The 19,702-nt window shown below is 37.9% G+C and overlaps 2 protein-coding genes across 2 annotated transcripts; one reads left to right on the top strand and one right to left on the bottom strand.

The window, feature by feature from the left end:
* Nucleotides 1–2,364: 2,364 nt before the first annotated feature.
* Nucleotides 2,365–2,808, top strand: LOC133711637 (uncharacterized). Its single transcript, XM_062137742.1, has one exon. The coding sequence runs from the start codon at nt 2,365–2,367 to the stop codon at nt 2,806–2,808; it is 444 nt and encodes a 147-aa protein (XP_061993726.1).
* A 13,517-nt stretch (nt 2,809–16,325) lies between these two features.
* On the bottom strand, nt 16,326–19,469 carry LOC133712487 (CASP-like protein 2C1). Its single transcript, XM_062138599.1, has 3 exons — nt 19,227–19,469; nt 18,999–19,143; nt 16,326–16,715 (listed from the first exon to the last, which is right to left on the bottom strand). Exons 1-3 carry the CDS (start codon nt 19,379–19,381, stop codon nt 16,458–16,460), a joined length of 558 nt encoding a protein of 185 aa, XP_061994583.1. The 5' UTR covers nt 19,382–19,469; the 3' UTR covers nt 16,326–16,457.
* Nucleotides 19,470–19,702: the final 233 nt, after the last annotated feature.

The following is a 19,702-nucleotide window of genomic DNA, read 5'->3' as shown; positions in this document are numbered from 1 at the left end:
AATTAATCTATGTTTATTCATTTTGTAGTAAATAAGCGGAGTTGTGGATTTCGGATGAAATCGTGTGAAAATGGAGCTAATTGGAATTACCGACGAAAAGACGAAGTTGCCGATACGATCAACCATGGTCAATGCGAGTTTGAGAGCGAAACCCGACTAGTCACTTGAAAATATATATGGAAATATTTGAGATTGTGGATGTGGAGAAGAAAGAAAAATGGAAGAGAAGAAGAAGAAAATTGCAGAAAAGAAAGAAAATGTTGAATTAATTAATCATTAGCTTGATTAATTAATCAAGCACGTTGACAAGCTAACATGCAGCACCTTAATTAGACCTTAGTTTAATTAAACCTTACACTTAATTAAACTTTGGTTTCAATTAAGCATGTCTGCTGCCATCACGTGCCAGACCATATCTTCCTTCCTTCTTGTCCATTCCCATGACGCCACGTGACAGTCCTATCTCCCTCCTCACTCTCAGTGATCTACAGCTACACACCTTAATTAATCCCATCATATATATTCTCTCGGGCTCACACAGACCCGGAGGGAAGAGTGTTAGAGACGACCTAGCGTAACAGCGCCGCAGCCTTTAATTTCAGATCCCATCTCTCTCTCCTCTGCGCAGGAGCCGACCTATCTATATATTCTGTTATTCTTTCTCTTCCAGGGGGCCGACCTCCTCCTCTTCTCTATCTCTATAACCACAACCCATTTTATATCACTAGTTCATCACCATTCCTCAATTAAATTCCAACATTTCGGCAAGGATCCGGGTTGAGGTACAAGAGAGAGTATAATTTCAAGCTAGTCATGCTCACTCTCTAGTGTAGTTGTGATTAGTCTTGGTCTCTTCCTCTTTTCTAACTCTCTTCTTGCTTTAATTTTTTTTGTAATTGATGAATTTCTTTGTGGGTATGTTGATGGATTGTGAGTAGTTTCCTATTTGGGTCTAGGGCTTGAAGCCCTAGCAATTTTTACCATGTAATGACATTAATTTTTGGTGCTTAATGAAAGTGTGATGTGGTTTTTGTTCATGACTTTGCGTAATTTTCGATGGGAATTTGTTATAGAAATTGGCCAATTTTATGACTAGTTCTTGTCCTCATCATGAAATTCATTTAATTAGTGGTTTGATTTTATGAATGAGCATGTTGTCGTGAGCAAATTGTTAGTCTCTAAAAATTGACTTAATGCCATTTTACGCATGTTAGGACCCCTAGTCCGGTCTTAATGTGTGTGTGATGAGAATGTGAATGCCCTAGCCCGGATTTACATTATTTTTGTACTATGAGAATGTGAATGCCCTAGTCCAGATTTGCATTATCACTCTAAGGCCCTAGTCCGGCTTAGAGTTAGGGATTGCGCCATTTCCCTTTTGTTGTGTGCCAAAATTGTGTTGTTACGGTAAATGATTGTTAGAGTGGATGCTTTAGTACCCAAATTTTGTCCATTGTTTTCCAAACCTTTAAATTTCTAGCACTTTACTTTTTTTGCAAATTTTAATTTCCTAGTTTTTAGTTTCCAAAACCAAAAATTAATTCCCCCGAATATTTGCTCACATTTTTCATTGTAAGTACCATAAGGCCTTGAGCCTACCAATTTATTTTGGTGAGTTCTTGGCTACTTTTTGGCTTCGGGAGACCTAAGCCGTGCATGTGTGAGACTTGGTATCTCACTTAGCCATTTTACAATTTTTCTTTTAGTTTAGTAAGTGACTTTTGTGACCCATAAACCATTGGATTTGAGTTAGCTCAAGATCCCCGAGGTACGATATTTCCGGGTTTAAATATTTCCCAATTCTTTGATGATCGTGTCCTTGTTGCGCGTAAGTTTCATTTTAGGCATCAAATTAGGTCAATAGGGTGGAAAAACATGACAAGTATCTTGGGTTGCCCACTGAGATAAGCTACTCCAAGGAGGAAGATTTTTCATTTTTGATTGATAGAGTGCGTAATAGAATGCATGGGTGGAGGGAGAAAACTTTATCCGTGGCTAGTAAGGAAGTGCTAACTAAAGCGGTGGCCCAAGCAATACCTTCGTATGTGATGAGTTGTTTCGAACTTCCTAAACATATGTGTGATGAGATGCACAGGTTGATGGCACGATTTTGGTGGGGAAGCTCGAATGAGGTGAGGAAGATACACTGGCTTTCTTGGGACAAATTGTGTTGATCTAAGATGGAGGGTGGAATGGGGTTTCGAGACATGCACTGTTTTAACCTTGCACTCTTAGCTAAACAAGGGTGGAGGTTGGTTCAGAAGCCGAATACCTTGATTGCTCACTTACTGAAGGCAAAGTATTTCCCTAATTGTTCCTTCATGGAGGCAAAGCTGAAGAAGGGTGCATCGTATACGTAGCATCATGTCGAGTAGGGCGGTGTTACAAAAAGGTCTGAGGCTTCAGGTGGGAGATGGTGCGAATATCTCCTTATGGAATGACCCTTGGGTTCCAGATCAGTTCTCTTTTCGACCTTTCTCCCCTGTGATGGAAGGGACTGAGCATTGGCGGGTTGCAGATGTTATTGATGATGATAACAAAGTATGGCTAACTGATGTTCTGGAGGAGTTGTTTACTAGTGGGGAGGTTGGAAAAATAGCCTCAATCCCTTTAAGCATTCGAGGGGCTAATGATAGATGGGTGTGGCATTTTGATTCAAATGGGGTATACAAGGTGAGAAGTGGCTATCATGTGTTTCGTAACTTTGAGAAGATAGAACAGACTGCATCCTCGTCTGCGACGGAGCAGGGGGCCTTTGAGGATATGCTGGAACAAAATCTGGCATGCCAATGTTCCACCCAAAGTTAAGGTCCTTATATGGCGTCTTGTGCATGGCATTGTGCCTCCTAGGTCAGTCCTCGTTTCACGTTATGTTCCTATTCAAGACGTTGCATGTGTATTCTGCATGTCCACCAATGAGACTAGCTTGCATGTGTTTAAAGAATGTGATGCACGCCAATGTTTTTGGAGGTTGGGCCCACAAAGATTGAAAGCTAACGAATATGCAGCATGTGATTTAAAGACTTGGATTTTTGATTTGTTGGATGTGTTGGGTCGTGATCAGATTGAGTTTCTCTTCATGGCTCTTTGGTCAGTGTGGACTGAAAGGAACAAAATAGTGTGGAATAATGGGAGTTTTCAACCCATGCACATGATCCAATGGTGCACTAGAAGCCTGGAAGAGTTCCAGAAATATCACCAGAAAGTTGCTTGTAAAAAGAAGAGGCCACTGACAAAATGGCAATGGCCCCCCTCGAGGTAGACTTAAGATTAATATTGATGAAGCGTTTCGAATGGAGAGTGGTGTTGGTGGCATTGGTGTGGTGGTTAGAGACGACTTGGGCACGAGTATTGCCGTTATGACTAGGCCTTTTTTACATGCTCACTCGGCGATTAATATGGAGGCCGAGGCGTGCAGAGCGGGTCTTCTTCTTGGTATTCACCAATGTTGGTCTGATATAGTTATTGAGAGCGACTCTGCCCTTTTGATTGCTGTACTCAAGAGTGAGGAGGATAATTTCTCGGAGGTAAGTCGAGTTTTTGAAGATTGTAAAGATTATTTATCTGCTTTTCAATCTGTTGAAATTCAACATATTTTCAGTGAAGCAAATGGTGTTGCACATAGGCTTGCACACCTTGCTAGCTCTTTGTTGATTGATGATGTTTGGTTAGATGAGACTCATGCTATTATTCAGGATGTTCTCTACGAGGATTATTGTATTGTAATGCTTCTATTGTAGCACGGGGTTCAGGTTTTATGTCCCCCCCCCCCAATTGCAAAGTAATATTAATATAATAAATGGAACCGGGGGTGTGGCTGAGCCTCCCAGCTAGGTTGGGTTCCAAACCCCTTTAACATATATATATATATATATATATATATATATATATATATATATATATATATATGTTATTTTAGATAACATTTTTGAAAATTTGCTCCAACAATTTTACTAAATTTTTTTTCTATATTTGAATAAATCTTTTGTTTTTTAATCTAAAGAAATTTTATTTCAATAAACTGCAATTATAAACTGACCACAACACCCATTAAGAGATTACAACCAACAATGGACATCAATAAACTAAAACTAAATATTGTCACTCGGAAGAGGATAGAGTGACATATCATTAGATCTAATGATGAGGACAACATTCAGCAACTAACTAAGCCAGATTGACAAAAATAATCAGCAATATCTGAGACATATGACCACAGTAGAGACTATTGGGCCGGTCATCCCAAGGTCTCCCGATCACATCAACGCAAGCAGGTAATGAAACACACAGTCTTAAACGTAGAAAACTGGGTTTTATTGACAATAAACCAGCTACCCAAATCACGACACCCACCAAAATCCATGATGATAACCCTAACTTGAAAGAGTATGAACTTATTTGAGATCTGGCATTGATAAAAAAACTAAAGATAACTAAAAACCTCACACAAACAATAATTAAGTATAAACTGAAAAGACGCCTCTACCTTATTATACTCTATTTGATTCATACAAGCTGCCGATCGATAACGATTTCTAGATTCAACTACCCCATGCCACGTCGATCTATACCATACAATTCATGATCTGCACTTGCCGATCCACCGATCACCACAGATTCTTCAAACTGCTTTATACAAATCGCGAACTCACTTGCAGATCCACCAATTTCTATAGTTTCCTGTCCGACATCCCACTCTCTATCTACAAATCACCTCCGATAGCAACAGCATCAAACTGATACCACATCTCATAGGGATAGTCCGTCTGATAATGCAAATAAGTGTCGCCGAATGAAAAGAAATGAGGGAGGATGCTAGACTTTTTTTTTCTTTTCCTTTTCACTCTAGCTGCTAGGATTTTCAGCATCTTATACAAATTATAAATCTTTATTTTTGATCGATTAGTCAAATATAAATTATCAAATGTCTTTAGTCATCAATTGCATTTACAACATAAAAAGAAATAATTGATTGCATTTACATCATATTGGCTTCTCATTACCTATTCTATTGTATTATATAATAAGAGAAATGCTTGTAACTTTCTCATATATTTTTTCTTTTTATATCAACCACTTATTTATTGCCACGTGTCCTCTTATTTCACTAAAAACTATGATATCAGATTGTCAAAGCTAACTTTCATTTTATTTTTCCAAATACACCCCTAATTGTTGCTTATGAACAACTTTATTGTTCCCCCCCCCCCCTCTCTCTCTATCTCTCTCTCTCTCTCTCTGTCTCTCTGTTCAGCACGACACTGGATTTCTACCAACTTCACCTCCACCTCTGCCTACGTCTCTTTATTGGCGTTTCAAATGGAGATTGGGTCAAGTCTGTTCAGATCGTTCTCGAAATAGCAGTAGAAGATTTACAGGCACTGGTTTAAATTTGTTGATTCAAGTATGTATCTATCTTCTCTCCTTTAATTCAATTTCTAATTTGACACCATCTTAGATTGAATTCATTTTGAAATGTCTTTGGCTTTGTCAATGCCTTATGGTGAGGAAGGAACCCTCAAAGCTCTAAAATGAGTCACTTATGATTGCCACAAGAACTTCCATTGAAAAGAGGTGGACCGTTAGACGACGCTATTTAGGCCTGGGTCTAGATCAAGAAGCATAATGTTGATCCCTCTTTAACTCTCCACCCCCACCGCTGCCTAGAGGTGGCAGATGGGCTGGTTCGGCCCGGAGCAGCCCATTCAAAGCAGGCCTATTCGTGCTTTGTGTTGTGCTCTGACTAGCCCATTTATTGTCGAGCTCAGGCTCTTGTCGGGCCAATAAACAGGCCGTGCTCGGGCCATCTCAAAATTAGGCACAATTTAAAATTTTTAATTTGAGTATATTTATTTGTAATTAAAAATTGATTTTATTTAACTACTTAGAAAAATAAAAAGGGCAAATGCTTACTCTAATTCTATACAATGGGCAAATGCTTTGGGAAATATTACACCTTGCTTTTCGAAAAAGATTTGGCATTCTAAGATCCCAAATACAGCTCAGGTGAACACTTGGAAAATATGTCAGAATATTTATACTTCCCACAAAGGACCTAGTAGCATCTAAACAAGTTCAGATTGAATCTCAAAGTTGTGTGCTTTATGATGACAATGATGAAACAATACTACATTTGTGTAGAGACTGTGCTTATTCTAGGGAAATCATTTGTTCTAATTTAATTCCGAGGCAAACTTGCTTTACCTCGGCAACAGAAGATATGACTGCTTTGGCTTGGCTTAACTATTGCTCTACAAGGTTAGATGTTACTCACTTCTCACTCTTAATTTTCTTGCTTTGGAGTTAGTGTGTGGAGGGAGAGAAATTATAGAGTTTGGGTGAGAATGATTGTGATGTCGTGTTAATGGCCACTTCCAGACTTAAGGATTATACTTTCCATAACCAAAAAATGATGGAAGGTGCAAGGCAGAGTGAGAGAGTGACAAAATGGAGTTGTCCTCTGAGTGGCTGTGTAAAAATAAATGTGGATAGTGCATACAACTCGCAGACCAAAACAGGGGGCACTGTATTAAAAAAAAAAAAAAACAGGGGGCACCGGTTTGATGCTCAGGGATGCTTCTGGACATTTGTTAACTGGAATCGGTAGACCACTTGTTGGTTTGTTGTCAGTAGAGCATGCTGAGCTGCTTGCTTGTAAATGTGCAGTGGAGTTTATCATGGAGCAAGTTGTTCACCCTGTGATTTTGGAAATGGATTTATTGGTTGATCAACAACAATTGACCACTAAAGGGGACTCCAACTCTTCTTTGTCGGGATGTGTTTATGAGGATTTAATGGTGCAATTGGCTGACTTGCCAACTATACGCATTACTCATGTCAATAGAAAAGGCAACATGGCAGCACATCTGGTGGCTGCTCAAGCTAGTATTTTAGGATAATCTTTGGCTTTCAATTCTGTCCCTACTTTTCTTACTGCTGTAATAGCAGTTGAACTTTGTAGTTCTTAATTTTTCATTACTTCAATAACATATTGACCTCATTCAACTCAAAAAAAAAGTAAAAGAAATAAAACTCAGACAGTTTTTCGAATCTTAGTTTTTTAAGATTATAAGTTTTCTTATAGTTTTTATATTCTACTATAAGAAAGAAAGAAAGAAAACTCAAAAATCAAAAGATTTAGTATCATATTTTTTTTTTTTTTTTTGAAAGCTGGTGAAGCTGCCCGCTAAGAAGGAGTAGAGTCACCCCGACCTATATTTATATTATTAATAGGAGAATACAATGAGGGGGACATAGAGCCTAAACCTCTTGTAAAATTAAGAGCAAGGTGCGCAAATCTATTTGCAACACCATTTGCTTCCCAAAAGATATGCCTGATCAAAATAAAATGAAAGTCTTGTAGGTAATAGTGACAATCATTTAGAATTGAACTAACCTCAGACAAATCCATATTCGCAGTAGCCACAGCATGTAAGAGGACCACACAGTCTCCTTCAATTTCCACATCAGTCCAACCTCGATCAATAGTAATGAGCAGACCAGCACGTAGCGCCTCAGCCTCCATATGTAGTGCAAAATTTGCAAAGGGCATATGACGAGCTAGGGCAGCAGCATAATTCCCAAACTCATCCCTGGCTACCACTCCAATACCTCCATTTCCAGAATCCACCGCAAATGCCCCATCTATATTGATTTTAAGCCTCCCACTTGAGGGGCAGAACCACTTAGCCTTGGGTTTTGCAACTCTTTTTGACATTGACCGGATGGACCATCTTGTAGTCATCCAGGAGCTTAAGAGCCCATGCGGACATGTGAATGGGATTACAGTCACCTCCTCGCCACAAAATATTGTTTCTTTCACACTAAGTAGCCCACAGAGACATGAAAAAAATCTCCAGTTGTTGAGAAGTGAGGGAGTCCATAATCAAGAACACCCAATCCACAATAGTAGAAGCCGTCAAAGTCTCGAGGTGCAGAGGGCTATGTGCCCAAAAACATCTCATAACTGTTCATTCACGAAATAAGTGCATACTAGTTTCATTACCATCATGACAGAATACACACATCGTATTAGGGATAGAGATACACTTACATAAGGCTGCCCTAGTAGGAAGGACATCTTTACATAGCGCCCAGACGAAGCTCCGGACCTAGGTGGTACCCTGATCCTCCAGACCTTGTTCTAGAAGCTTCGAGCCGGCTTGGTTGAAGTACCTGATGGCGAGGCATAGACCGAGAGCTACGCAGCCTGCCTTTCAACATGATACCTGCTTTTTACGTTGTAAGAGCCATGTCTATCAAAGTGCCACAACAACCTATCATTCAACCGTCTTACGCTCAGTGGGATACGAGCAATGGTGTTAACCTCCTCCACCGTGAAAAGCTCCTATAAAAGAACCATATTCCATTCCATTGTCTTTGTATCAATTAAATCACTAACTCTTTAGTCCTCTGTGCCTTCCATTGGCAATGAATATGGTCTGAAATGAAGAGGAAGGGGAGCCAAGGATCCTTCCAAATTGCTATGCTATAGCAATCACCAACTTGAAACCGAATTCCCTTGAACAAGACTTCACGACCTGCTAGAATACTTCTCCGATCCATGCATAAGATGCATCGTACCCCAACTGAGCATGCAAGAAATCTGTGAAGGGAAAGTACTTAGCCTTCAGAAGCTTCGACACAATAGAATCGGGCCTCTGCAATATTCTCCAACCTTGTTTGGCGAGTAGAGCTCGATTAAAGTGAATAATTACCATATTTTTTTATTAAAATTCTATAATTGTATTATTGTGAGATTACTCTTCTTTAATAAATATATATTTAATATTTAGAAAAAAAAAAATTAATTTTTTTTTAATCAAATCACAACGATTTTCATTAACTTAAGTCAAAATGGCAACGCTACATACCTTTCCATTGCTCAATACAGCGACTAGAAAAAAAATGGCACATAAAAGGCACAACTCATTCAAACATCCAATGCTCACTTATTAATGTGATCCTATAACTATGAAGAACACACAGTAGATAAGCTAAGTCAAAAGACAAAATAAACTTAAATTTTCTCCTTGCCCTTTACACTAGGGCTAGGAGGTTTTGTAAGATAGGCAAAACAAAGTTCCTGGGAAGTGCCATATCCGACTCAAGTTTTTGGAATAACTCATGAAGAAGAATTTTTAGCATTTTGGGAGAGGAATAATGGGAAGTTGGTCTGCCTGCTCTCTTGTTACCATCATCCAGAGACACTAGTTTAGTTTCAGAGCCCACGACCTTAGTAACTTGCACTTCCGACCTAGTCTGCTCAATGGGTACAATGGCCAGCGTGTCATCTAAGCTGCCATTGCTACCTTTCCCACGTATCACCAGTGGCTTGCGTTCACTACTATGTTCCTTGCCAAACAGACTTCTTCCCACTGGAGGCAGAATAGGAGTTTGAAGGCTCTGAAACTTAACAGTTCCATTAACAAATTGGTTTGCAGTGAAGTTGATGGATGGACTGGTAATCTCCAGTCTCTTCTCTCCTGATTTGTGCGTCAGGGTTGGTTTAGTTATATTCCCAGAGCTAACACATCTGCCTTCCTCATGGTAAATCAGATTGCAAAGGTTACACTTCCTGTAGGTACAATTCTTGTACATATCGTATTGGCATTCCCATACAAAACTATGACAAAGCCCTTTACTGATCTCGGAGAGTCACAGGTAATTGCATCAGTTTTATGTGGAGTCTGATTTTGGAAAGTAGGTTTTAGGTTTTATGTATTTATGTCTTTAAAAGATTTTTCTGAGTGTTAAAATCGTGGTGTTGATGCCCTAGGGTTTTTAGGACTTGTCTATTCCTAATTGATTTCCCTTAAGATTTGTTGGAGTTCATATATGGGAAGGTTCTTTCCAAATTAATTGGGAATTAGGGTAGAATCTTTGCATCATCTTTGAGTAGTTGCCGCAGGTCTATTGTATGAGCAGAAAATATACACGGTCTGGACACACATCCATAGAGGCAAGAATTTTGATAGAGTCTTGCATGTTTGTTTGAGTTTGTGTCTTCACAAAGAGTCAAAAAACACTTGGTCCATGTATAAGTGTTTGTGATCATAGTTTCATATGCATAATACTCTCTCGAGATCAGTAGGGAGACTATGAAGAAAGAAGAACAAGATTTGAAGATCGTTCAAGTGAAGGAGTTCTAGAAGGAAGACAAACTTTGTATTAGATTTTGTGTGAATCTTATAGCCGAGCTAGTGCTATTCAAAGTTTGTAAAAGAACGTATCCTTTTCATAATGATGATCTTTATTTTGGGTTTTCAAGAGTAAGAGCCCCGCAGTGTTTTTAATCTCATACTTGAGGTTTTCACTGCGTAACCAAAATCTGGTGTTTAGTTTGTTATTTTGGTTTCTGCTGCCCAGTAAGGATTGATCAGTGCACTGCAATCCTCGTTTTCCAGAAAATCATATTCTGTCCTTGTATTTTCACTTGGCATCAGAGCAGGTTCTAAAGCTTTTTTAGTTGATCCGTGGTCAAGGATGGAACATGAATATAACAGAGCCTCTAGTTCTATAAATTGCCCGCCTTTGTTTGATGGTGAAGACTATTCACAATGGAAGATTATGATGGGGGCTTTTCTCTACTCTCAAGATGAAAACATGTGGAATATAGTTGAGAATGGATGGGAACACCCAACCAAGGCAGAAGATTCAAAGAAAGTAGAAGGGTCCTCTGCAAGGGTTCTCAAACCTAGGAAGGAATGGACAGAAGAAGAAGTTCGATCGTGATAGATCTTGTGACTTTAAGGCAAGGAATTCACTATTCACAGCTTTGTCCAAGAAGGAGAGGATGAGAATTAGCCACTGTGACACAGCCAAACAAGCTTGGGATCTACTTCAGGTTACTTATGAGGGAAACAAGAAGGTTAGAGGTCAAAAGCTTCAAAGACTCATATTGGAATTTGAGAACATGACCATGGGGGAAGATGAATCAATTGATGATTTTCACGCTCGACTTCTCAATGTGACAAACCAATGCCGTAGCCTTGATGATCCATTTGAGGAGCATCGAATAGTCAAGAAATTTCTCAGAGCTCTTCCTTCAAAATTTCAAGCCAAGCAAATTGCCATAGAGGAGACTCAAGACCTGGACACCTATTCTCTTGACGAACTGATAGGTAATCTCAAAACCTTTGAGATGAGGATCAAGCCCGAGAAAAAGGTAAAAAAATATTGCTTTCTCTTCTGTTAAAAAGAAAGATTATATTGTTGATGATTCTGTGGATTTAGCTTTGTTGACAAAAGAGTTCAAAAAAATTTTAAAAAACAAATCCTTTGGAAACTCTTCGAAAATTTTGCCTAATAAACCTAAATGCTTTGAGTGTGGTGGAATTGGTCACCTTGCTGCCGATTGTGGTAATAAAAGGTATAATTTGCGTGGAAACAAGGCTCTAAAATCTATTTGGAGTGATAGTGATGAAGGCTCTCAATCTGAGAATGAAGAGGTAAATCTTGCTCTTACTTCTTCTCTTAATATTGATTTTTCTGATGGTTCTGACTTGGAAGATGATACTCTTGATGAAGAAACAAATGAAAAGTGTAAGCAATTGTATAATGCTTCCAAAATTGTTCTTCGAAAAAATAGAAAACTTGAAGAAGAAATTGAATCTTTAAGAGTGGAAAAGGTGAAAATTGAGCAAAAATTTGATACTTCTTTAAAAGAATGGGAAGAAGAACATACTGACCTTGATGATAAGATTAAAGTTTTGCAGGGTGAGGTCAAATCTCAAAATTGGGACAAGGAGCATGATGAGCTTATTAACAAAATCAAGGTTTTGCAAGTTGAAACAAAGGCTCAATCCTCCTTAAATGTGTCTCTAACCCTTGAGAATGAAAAATTGCAGGAAGAATTATTGAGGGTCAAGGAGAGTTTCAACAAATTCTCTATAGGGTCTGAAAAAGTCTCTAAGATGATGGGAATTGGCAAAGCCCATGGTAAGAAGGAAGGATTAGGATATAATGGTGAGTCATGCAAACCTTTGATTTTTGTAAAAAGTATGGAAGGTGAGAGCTCATCAAGCAATTTACAAAGCCCTAGTGACAAACCATCTGGCTCCAAGTTGGCTGAAAGAACAGAATCTCATGAAGTCACTCATTCACATCAGAAAAATCTTTTGGTAAGTTCTGACAAGCACACCTCTGTGCATCAGCCCAAGTATATTCACAACTCCAAAAACTTTGTTCCTACTTGTCATTATTGTGGAAAATTAGGACACATACGTCCTAGATGCAATATACTTCGCAGGGCTACTCAAAATCAGAGGAAAACGTTGGGAGTTAACTCACATGCTTCGTTGCAAGCTGAGTTGAAAGATGGTCTGAATCTGATCGCCAGGATTGCAAAGCTGGCTTCAATCCCCGTGAATCTGGAACCAAAAACGAAGCAGAAGCAAATATGGATTAAAAAAGGTTCAAATAATTGTTTTTCTACTCATATGGATAATCTTGATAATATGCTTGAGCGTGCTTTTGTTCCTACTGATCACAAATTGGCTAATTCGTTTACTAGGCCTTTAGACATATCTCAATTTGAATCACTTAGAAGCACCGTTGATGGATGTTCTAAGTATTGATACTCTCACTTCATTTGATCCATTTTGCATGCATTCATGGTGTATGTCTTCATGATAGTATAGGTGCATTTTCTTTACGTTTCTGCATTGTTAAGTTCAGTTTCTGGAAATTTAGGATTGAAAAATAGTGGTTTGTATCCCCGAGTGTCTGACAGATTATTTTGAACTTAGATTGACAAGGGCCATACTCTTTTCTTTAAATGTGTGTGCAATAAGGTGCCTAGCACGTTTTGAATTTGCTTTTGCGTCACTCTGTAATTATGAGCTTGAACAACATATTCTCTATCACCTTGAATCCTCACATGCACATATACTCTAAGTGGTGGTAAGTCTTAATTGATGGTTAGCTTGTTCTCATTGCTCATGTACGAAATTACTCTTGTTGGTTGCTCCTTGTTATATAACAAAAAAAAAAATGTAGTTGGTTAATGGAGCATGGCCAGGCTATTCCCAAAGTAAACAGGCCTCGGTCGTGACGAATGATATGAGGATTGGGAAGAAACGGGAATGGTTTGGTCACCCTGGTGGATTGTGAAACTATTGACTCAAGTAGATGTGCTCTTTGGGATGTCCTTGTTACATCTAGTACCCTAAAGTCATCTGACTTGGGAGTTGCTAGCATAATACTTGTTACATGGGTCGTAGTCTTCTTGAGCAAAAATGTTACTTTGTGTGAAAGGCCAAAAGAAAAATTCAAAATCATGCCCACACGGTGTTATAAGGGGGAATAAAGTTTATGTGCTTAAATGTGTTTCGTATGTGAGCTTTGCTTTTCAGGTGTCCACAAATATTACACATCCCATCTTGAGATATGTTCACTCTTCACAACAAGAGGTATAGAATACTCGACCACACTCTATCTTACCTTGTGATTGTCGGAATCAATTCACTCGTGTGAACTTATTTTGTTGCACTCTTGTTTTTGGTTAAGTGGTATTGCTCTTGTTGGAAAAGCTATGCAAATTAAATCTGTTCTTAGCATTTGGATACAACCCACTCATTGTGTGTTTGCATTTCATTCTTGCATCTCTCATAACATGATCACACTTAGGGGGAGTATTAATACTTGGACTATCTTCCTCTGATTGATTCGCTTTGGGCTAGTGTCTACTGTGCCCCATCTATTTGTGATCCTCCTTCTACATTGCTTCCGCTACGTAAGTTGTCTTTGTGATTCCTATTCAAAAAGGGGGAGAATATGATCTAAATGTGTTGTGTGATCTGTTGGATTTACATGCTATGTTTAATCAGTGGTATCATTATTCTATCTTGTGAATTCTACCAATTGTGTGATAAGTGTTTCAGGAAAATTATGGATGATGAATTGTGATGTCTCTCTTGCACTTGTTGAGGGGGAGTTTGCATGGATTAGATGTGTTTTGTATAGGAATGCCAAAGGGGCAGATTGTAGGTACAATTCTTGTACATATCGTACTGGCATCCCCATACAAAACTATGACAAAGCCCTTTACTGATCTCGGAGAGTCACAGGTAATTGCATTAGTTTTATGTGGAGTCCGATTTTGGAAAGTAGGTTTTAGGTTTTATGTATTTATGTCTTTAAAAGATTTTTCTGAGTGTTAAAATCGTGGTGTTGATGCCCTAGGGTTTTTAGGACTTGTCTATTCCTAATTGATTTCCCTTAAGATTTGTTGGAGTTCATATATGGGAAGGTTCTTTCCAAATTAATTGGGAATTAGGGTAGAATCTTTGCATCATCTTTGAGTAGTTGCCGCAGGTCTATTGTATGAGCAGAAAATATACACGGTCTGGACACACATCCATAGAGGCAAGAATTTTGATAGAGTCTTGCATGTTTGTTTGAGTTTGTGTCTTCACAAAGAGTCAAAAAACACTTGGTCCATGTATAAGTGTTTGTGATCATAGTTTCATATGCATAATACTCTCTCGAGATCAGTAGGGAGACTGTGAAGAAAGAAGAACAAGATTTGAAGATCGTTCAAGTGAAGGAGTTCTAGAAGGAAGACAAACTTTGTATTAGATTTTGTGTGAATCTTATAGCCGAGCTAGTGCTATTCAAAGTTTGTAAAAGAACGTATCCTTTTCATAATGATGATCTTTATTTTGGGTTTTCAAGAGTAAGAGCCCCGCAGTGTTTTTAATCTCATACTTGAGGTTTTCACTGCGTAACCAAAATCTGGTGTTTAGTTTGTTATTTTGGTTTCTGCTGCCCAGTAAGGATTGATCAGTGCACTGCAATCCTCGTTTTCCAGAAAATCATATTCTGTCCTTGTATTTTCACTTCCCCACAAGGTTTTCAACAAGAAGTTGATTTCAGCTTCCACCCTAGGCACCAACTTTAGGGTTTTTGAAAAAAGAAAAGAAAAAAAAAAAGAACAGGTTTCGATATTTCATGTGAAATCCTAACTCTCACCTTTCCTCGATTTGTAAATAGCTTGTCATCATATTCGATATATCTCCAGCAATAGAAGCGATATTAGGGAAGTTTTTGGGTACCTCAAACAATGAAGGGATGTTGGAGATGCGGACCCAGAAGAACAGTGAATCTAGGACAAGAGATTGCAGTGGAGCCACTCCGTCATATTTTTGGAGCACGATGGAGGCTTGGTTGAAACGCCAAGGTCCTCCATGTATGACATTGTTGCGATGCCATAGCAGATCAAAAGCAAGAATGAAGCAATTGTGTCCTCGTTCCTGAATCTTGAAGCCACAATCTAAGGCCCAAACACGCTTGAAAAACTGCCAAAGATCATTCAGAGTTGCAGGCTGAGGTGCAAGGGGTCGCGCCACCAGGTACGACTATGTTGCACTTTGCTGTGCTCTTCCAATTTTGCGCGAGATGTCAACGACGTTGGATTCGGCTAAGGCCAAGGAAGTAGTGACATCATCAATCAATGACATGGTAAGGTTCTTGGAAACGGGATCGACAAATGTTAAAACAAGAATATAATGTTTTATTTCACTACTTTGTTAACATTAATGGAATTGCATTGGAGAAATTGTCAAGAAATGTTGAACAGAGATGTCTAATGTTCAAATCTCATCATGTAAATTTTTTATATTTTAGAAGTAAACGGAAATTTTATGTTTATAATGGGCCGGCCCGTGATATGTCTTGCTCAGGCCCTACTGGGCCCATAACGAACTTGGACCGAGCCAGCTTATGGGCTAATATACCTTGGGCCAGCTAGGCATGGCTAATATACCTTGGGCCAGCTGGACGTTGTCCACCTTTAATAATGCTTGGGCCTTGCCGACTAATTTTAAACTTGCCGGGGTCGGGACTAGCGGCCTGTTTGTCACCTCTACGCACTACTAGAAATTCTTGACTTTTCAACCCATGAGCGTGGCTTTCAGAGGCAGCAGTGGGGGAGGAGGTGTAGGAACTAAGTCTTCAAGCTAGGATTTGAACATTTTCGACAATGTGGAGAGAAATACCACAAATCAATTTGCATAAGTATTTAACAAACAGTCCCATTCCATCAGGCCTTAGTGCAAGTTCTTTTTTTTTTTTTAAAAAAAAAAAAAAAAAAAAAAAAAAAAAAAAAAAACCCCATTCCATTCCCACCCTTGATGGGGCTCGAACTCCTGACCTCTTATATATGAGACCAAAGCCTTACCACCCCACCAAACACACACACCCAAGTTCATTATAAGTTCTAATAATTGTACATTAATTAGTTTGCTTTATATTTTTCCTTTATCCAGACACCCTTAAATTTGTGAAGAAATGGTAAGATTAAATTCCAAAAACATTCAAGCACAGAAAATTCTAATACACGTCCTTGTATACTCGTATAATTAATTAATTATACAAAATATTTATGTAGTTCAACCTGCTGATAGCATAAAATTATTTCTTTCATAACAGAAATTACATGCATACAGATATTGGTCTCACCCTGATATGCTCTTTAAGAGAAACAGTTTCTTGGGTGAGTAAAGCCTAAACAGATTAAAGGCAGTGATGAAGGATATGAAAATCAAGAGAAGGCATGCTAGGTATCCACATGACAAGGCTCCACCCATTTGAAAGCAGAATCTGGAGTATTTGTTGCACAACTTCATCCACTGAAATTCTGATATGCCTGTTAATGCTATCAATGAAGCCTGAAACGCAGCTGAGTTTGCCCCAAACGCCACATATACTGCTATCTGTGGTCGAATTCATAATTTCAATTCATCTGTATATTCATATGCTTCTAATAATTAAACTAAAACAAGTTTCTTCATCAAGAAAAGATACTACATGTCTTGAATCTAGCGATCTATGCATAACTGCTCAGACCAAAACAGCATGTAACCAGCTACTCTCCTGCAGGTTGCCTAGTATTCGTGCATTTCAATTTGTAGGTTAAAATCCTGATCGTATGTAGAAACTGGACAATCTGTTTTCTTGGGATTGATTTTTAATTTGATAATTGCTTTAGAGGTTGGTCTAGAGTTAATTTACAGTTATAAATAAAACAAAACTTATTTATAGAAACCTCGCACGTCTAATATCAAAACATCAGGGAAGGGTTCGAATTATCAATATATTATTGAGTTCTTAAGGTAAGCAAGGGAGGTTGGGAAATTGAGTTACAATTAAACTAAAATATTTTAGACTTGTTATTACTCAACGAGTATAAAGACCATATTTTGAGGTTGATCTTGAAGAGTAATGATCTTTTAGTCATCAAAGGGCTAAAAAATGTAGAGACATATCTATCTAAGATTTAAGATTAACGATTGATTTCTAAACCTGTATAAATCTAATCTCTACCATTAATGATAAATGTAATGATTAATAACTATGATGAACTCTTAGCCACCAAATGACTTGAAAGTATTTTTGTCCTATAAACAATTACGTAATCAAGTAGTTTCAATTTTTTTTTTCGGACCTTCGTCAGAACGTTTACAAAAGAAATGTCTTTATCGGAAAATATATATAGATGGATTTATGACATTTTCTTTGGAGATGTATATGACATGTGTTGTCAATTAATGAAAGAAACTTAACAGGAACAGAATCAACCCATCATATTAGTTCCTTACAATATATCCTACAAGATATGTGTATTGACATAAGTACCCATCTCTACAGCATGTAAATATATAAATGAAGTACCCTTCGAGGAGGACATGTCATAAAATTAAAGGGACCCCAATTAATTCAAATCGCCCTCGATCGGAAGTCTACCTTGCCCCTTAACTAAAACAAAATAATTGGTTTTCAGAGCCAAGTGGTTCGGGAAATGAAGGAAAGGTAGTTGGCGTAATTTACAAGTGTTTTAGACAGTATTCAAATGAATTCTTCATAGGATTAGGCATTTTGAGGTCATAGCTAGGCATGCATGTATGTAGCTTGTACACGATTGCATACTCATTTTGAAATAACCAAGCGACCAAAAATCACAAATGGTCACTGAGTTATAACTCATTCGACACTTAACTCACTCTATTTTCAACAATATCACTTAACTCACTCACTTTTACATCCGTCTTTCACTTAACCCACTATCATTAATTCTACCGTTATAAGCCATTAAAATTGAGGGTATATTTGTCAAAAAGCTTAAAATACATTTTTAACTTAATTTCAATTTTTTTTAATTTCTGAAATTTCTAATAAAAAAGGATTTTATTTTAATTTAAATATAATTTGAAAATAAATATTTGTCAATTGTAATTTTTTTTTTTAAGTTAGAAATGCATTTTTTTAGTGTTTAGAAAAATATACCCTCAATTTTAATGGTTTTTAACAGTAGAATTAACGACAGTGGGTTAAGTGAAAGACGGATGTAAAAGTGAGTGAATTAAGTGATATTGTTGAAAAGAGTTAAGTGTCGAATGAGTCATAACTCAGTGACCATTTGTGATATTTTTCCATAACCAAGCTACCAATTTCATAGAAGAAAAAGGGTCAGTGTAAAGATTTGGTACCATGAACTTTAGAAAATCAAAAATAGATCAAAAGTGAAAAATTCATAACTAACGCTTTTTTAACGATATCTATTTAATTACTTTATTTTTAGTAATTAACTTTTATTAGAAATTTGATAGCTGAGCATAAGGATTCTGTAAGTCGCACATTTGTAAGAGACTTTCGCGATGTTAAAAATGTTACCGATGAGACGAAAACTTCACGCGTGGATGACTCTTTATACATGTGGTATGAAAGCTTTTGATAAGATGAATGATCATTAAGGATAAGATGAACATTTTCTTTTTAAGAAGTGTCGATTAATTTTGAAAAAAATGAATATTTTACTATTTCCCCAAAAAGTCGGTTATCATTTTTAGTTATCTCCGTTTGAAGTAATACACGGAGAATTATCAGGTGCGATTGACCGGAATTGTCAACCGTCCGGTAACTGTATGAAAGAAGCCCTCAGTGGTATTATGGCTAAGAGTAAACTGAGTAAGAACCTGGGAAGTGACGAAGTGTAATACCTGATCGAGCAATAGAGAAAGCCAAGCTAGGTATACGCTGGACCCTTGTGGATTTTGTTTGACTAAACCAGCTGACATTGAACACTTGCCAAACAGTCGAACCAGATTGTATCCAGCAACCACAGCATCAACATAAACCAGAACCCTATATGTATTTACCAACAAACCAAATTCACTTTCATGGTGTAGAGAGAGAGAGAGAGAGAGAGAGAGAGAGAGAGTTCTTACAGGAGGGCATTGACCTGGTCGAAAGAAGCTTTTCTGTAAGTGAAGAAGACAAATTTGGTCTGGTGATCAAGTCCTACTAGTAACGCAGTGAGGACCAAGAGGATAACTGAAGAGAGCCTCAGGAAGGCTTCTGTGTTCTCCATGTGATACTTCATTTTCTCAAAGTAATGGTTCTGAACTACTCATATCTAATCCATTGTTCTAAACTTCTAATTAAAGTGCACTAGCTTCATGGCTCCATTTATTAAGTGCTGGGATGCATGCCAACTTGTTAGGGATGGCGAACAGCCTTATTGGTAACGAAAATGTCCACGTTGTGCCGAGTTTATTGTTGAGTCCCACATATTAATTAAATGAAACATCGATTCATCACTGATGTATTTCTACTCTTCTATAGCTAGCGTTTGTTTTAATAGCCAATAAATGATCGATATTTTTTTGAAGGACAAAAAACAAATGACCGATATTTTTAGAAG

The sequence above is a fragment of the Rosa rugosa genome, chromosome 5 (genome assembly GCF_958449725.1).
Source record: "Rosa rugosa chromosome 5, drRosRugo1.1, whole genome shotgun sequence".
Classification (NCBI taxonomy): domain Eukaryota; kingdom Viridiplantae; phylum Streptophyta; class Magnoliopsida; order Rosales; family Rosaceae; genus Rosa; species Rosa rugosa.
This window is presented reverse-complemented; position numbering and strand designations above follow the sequence as displayed.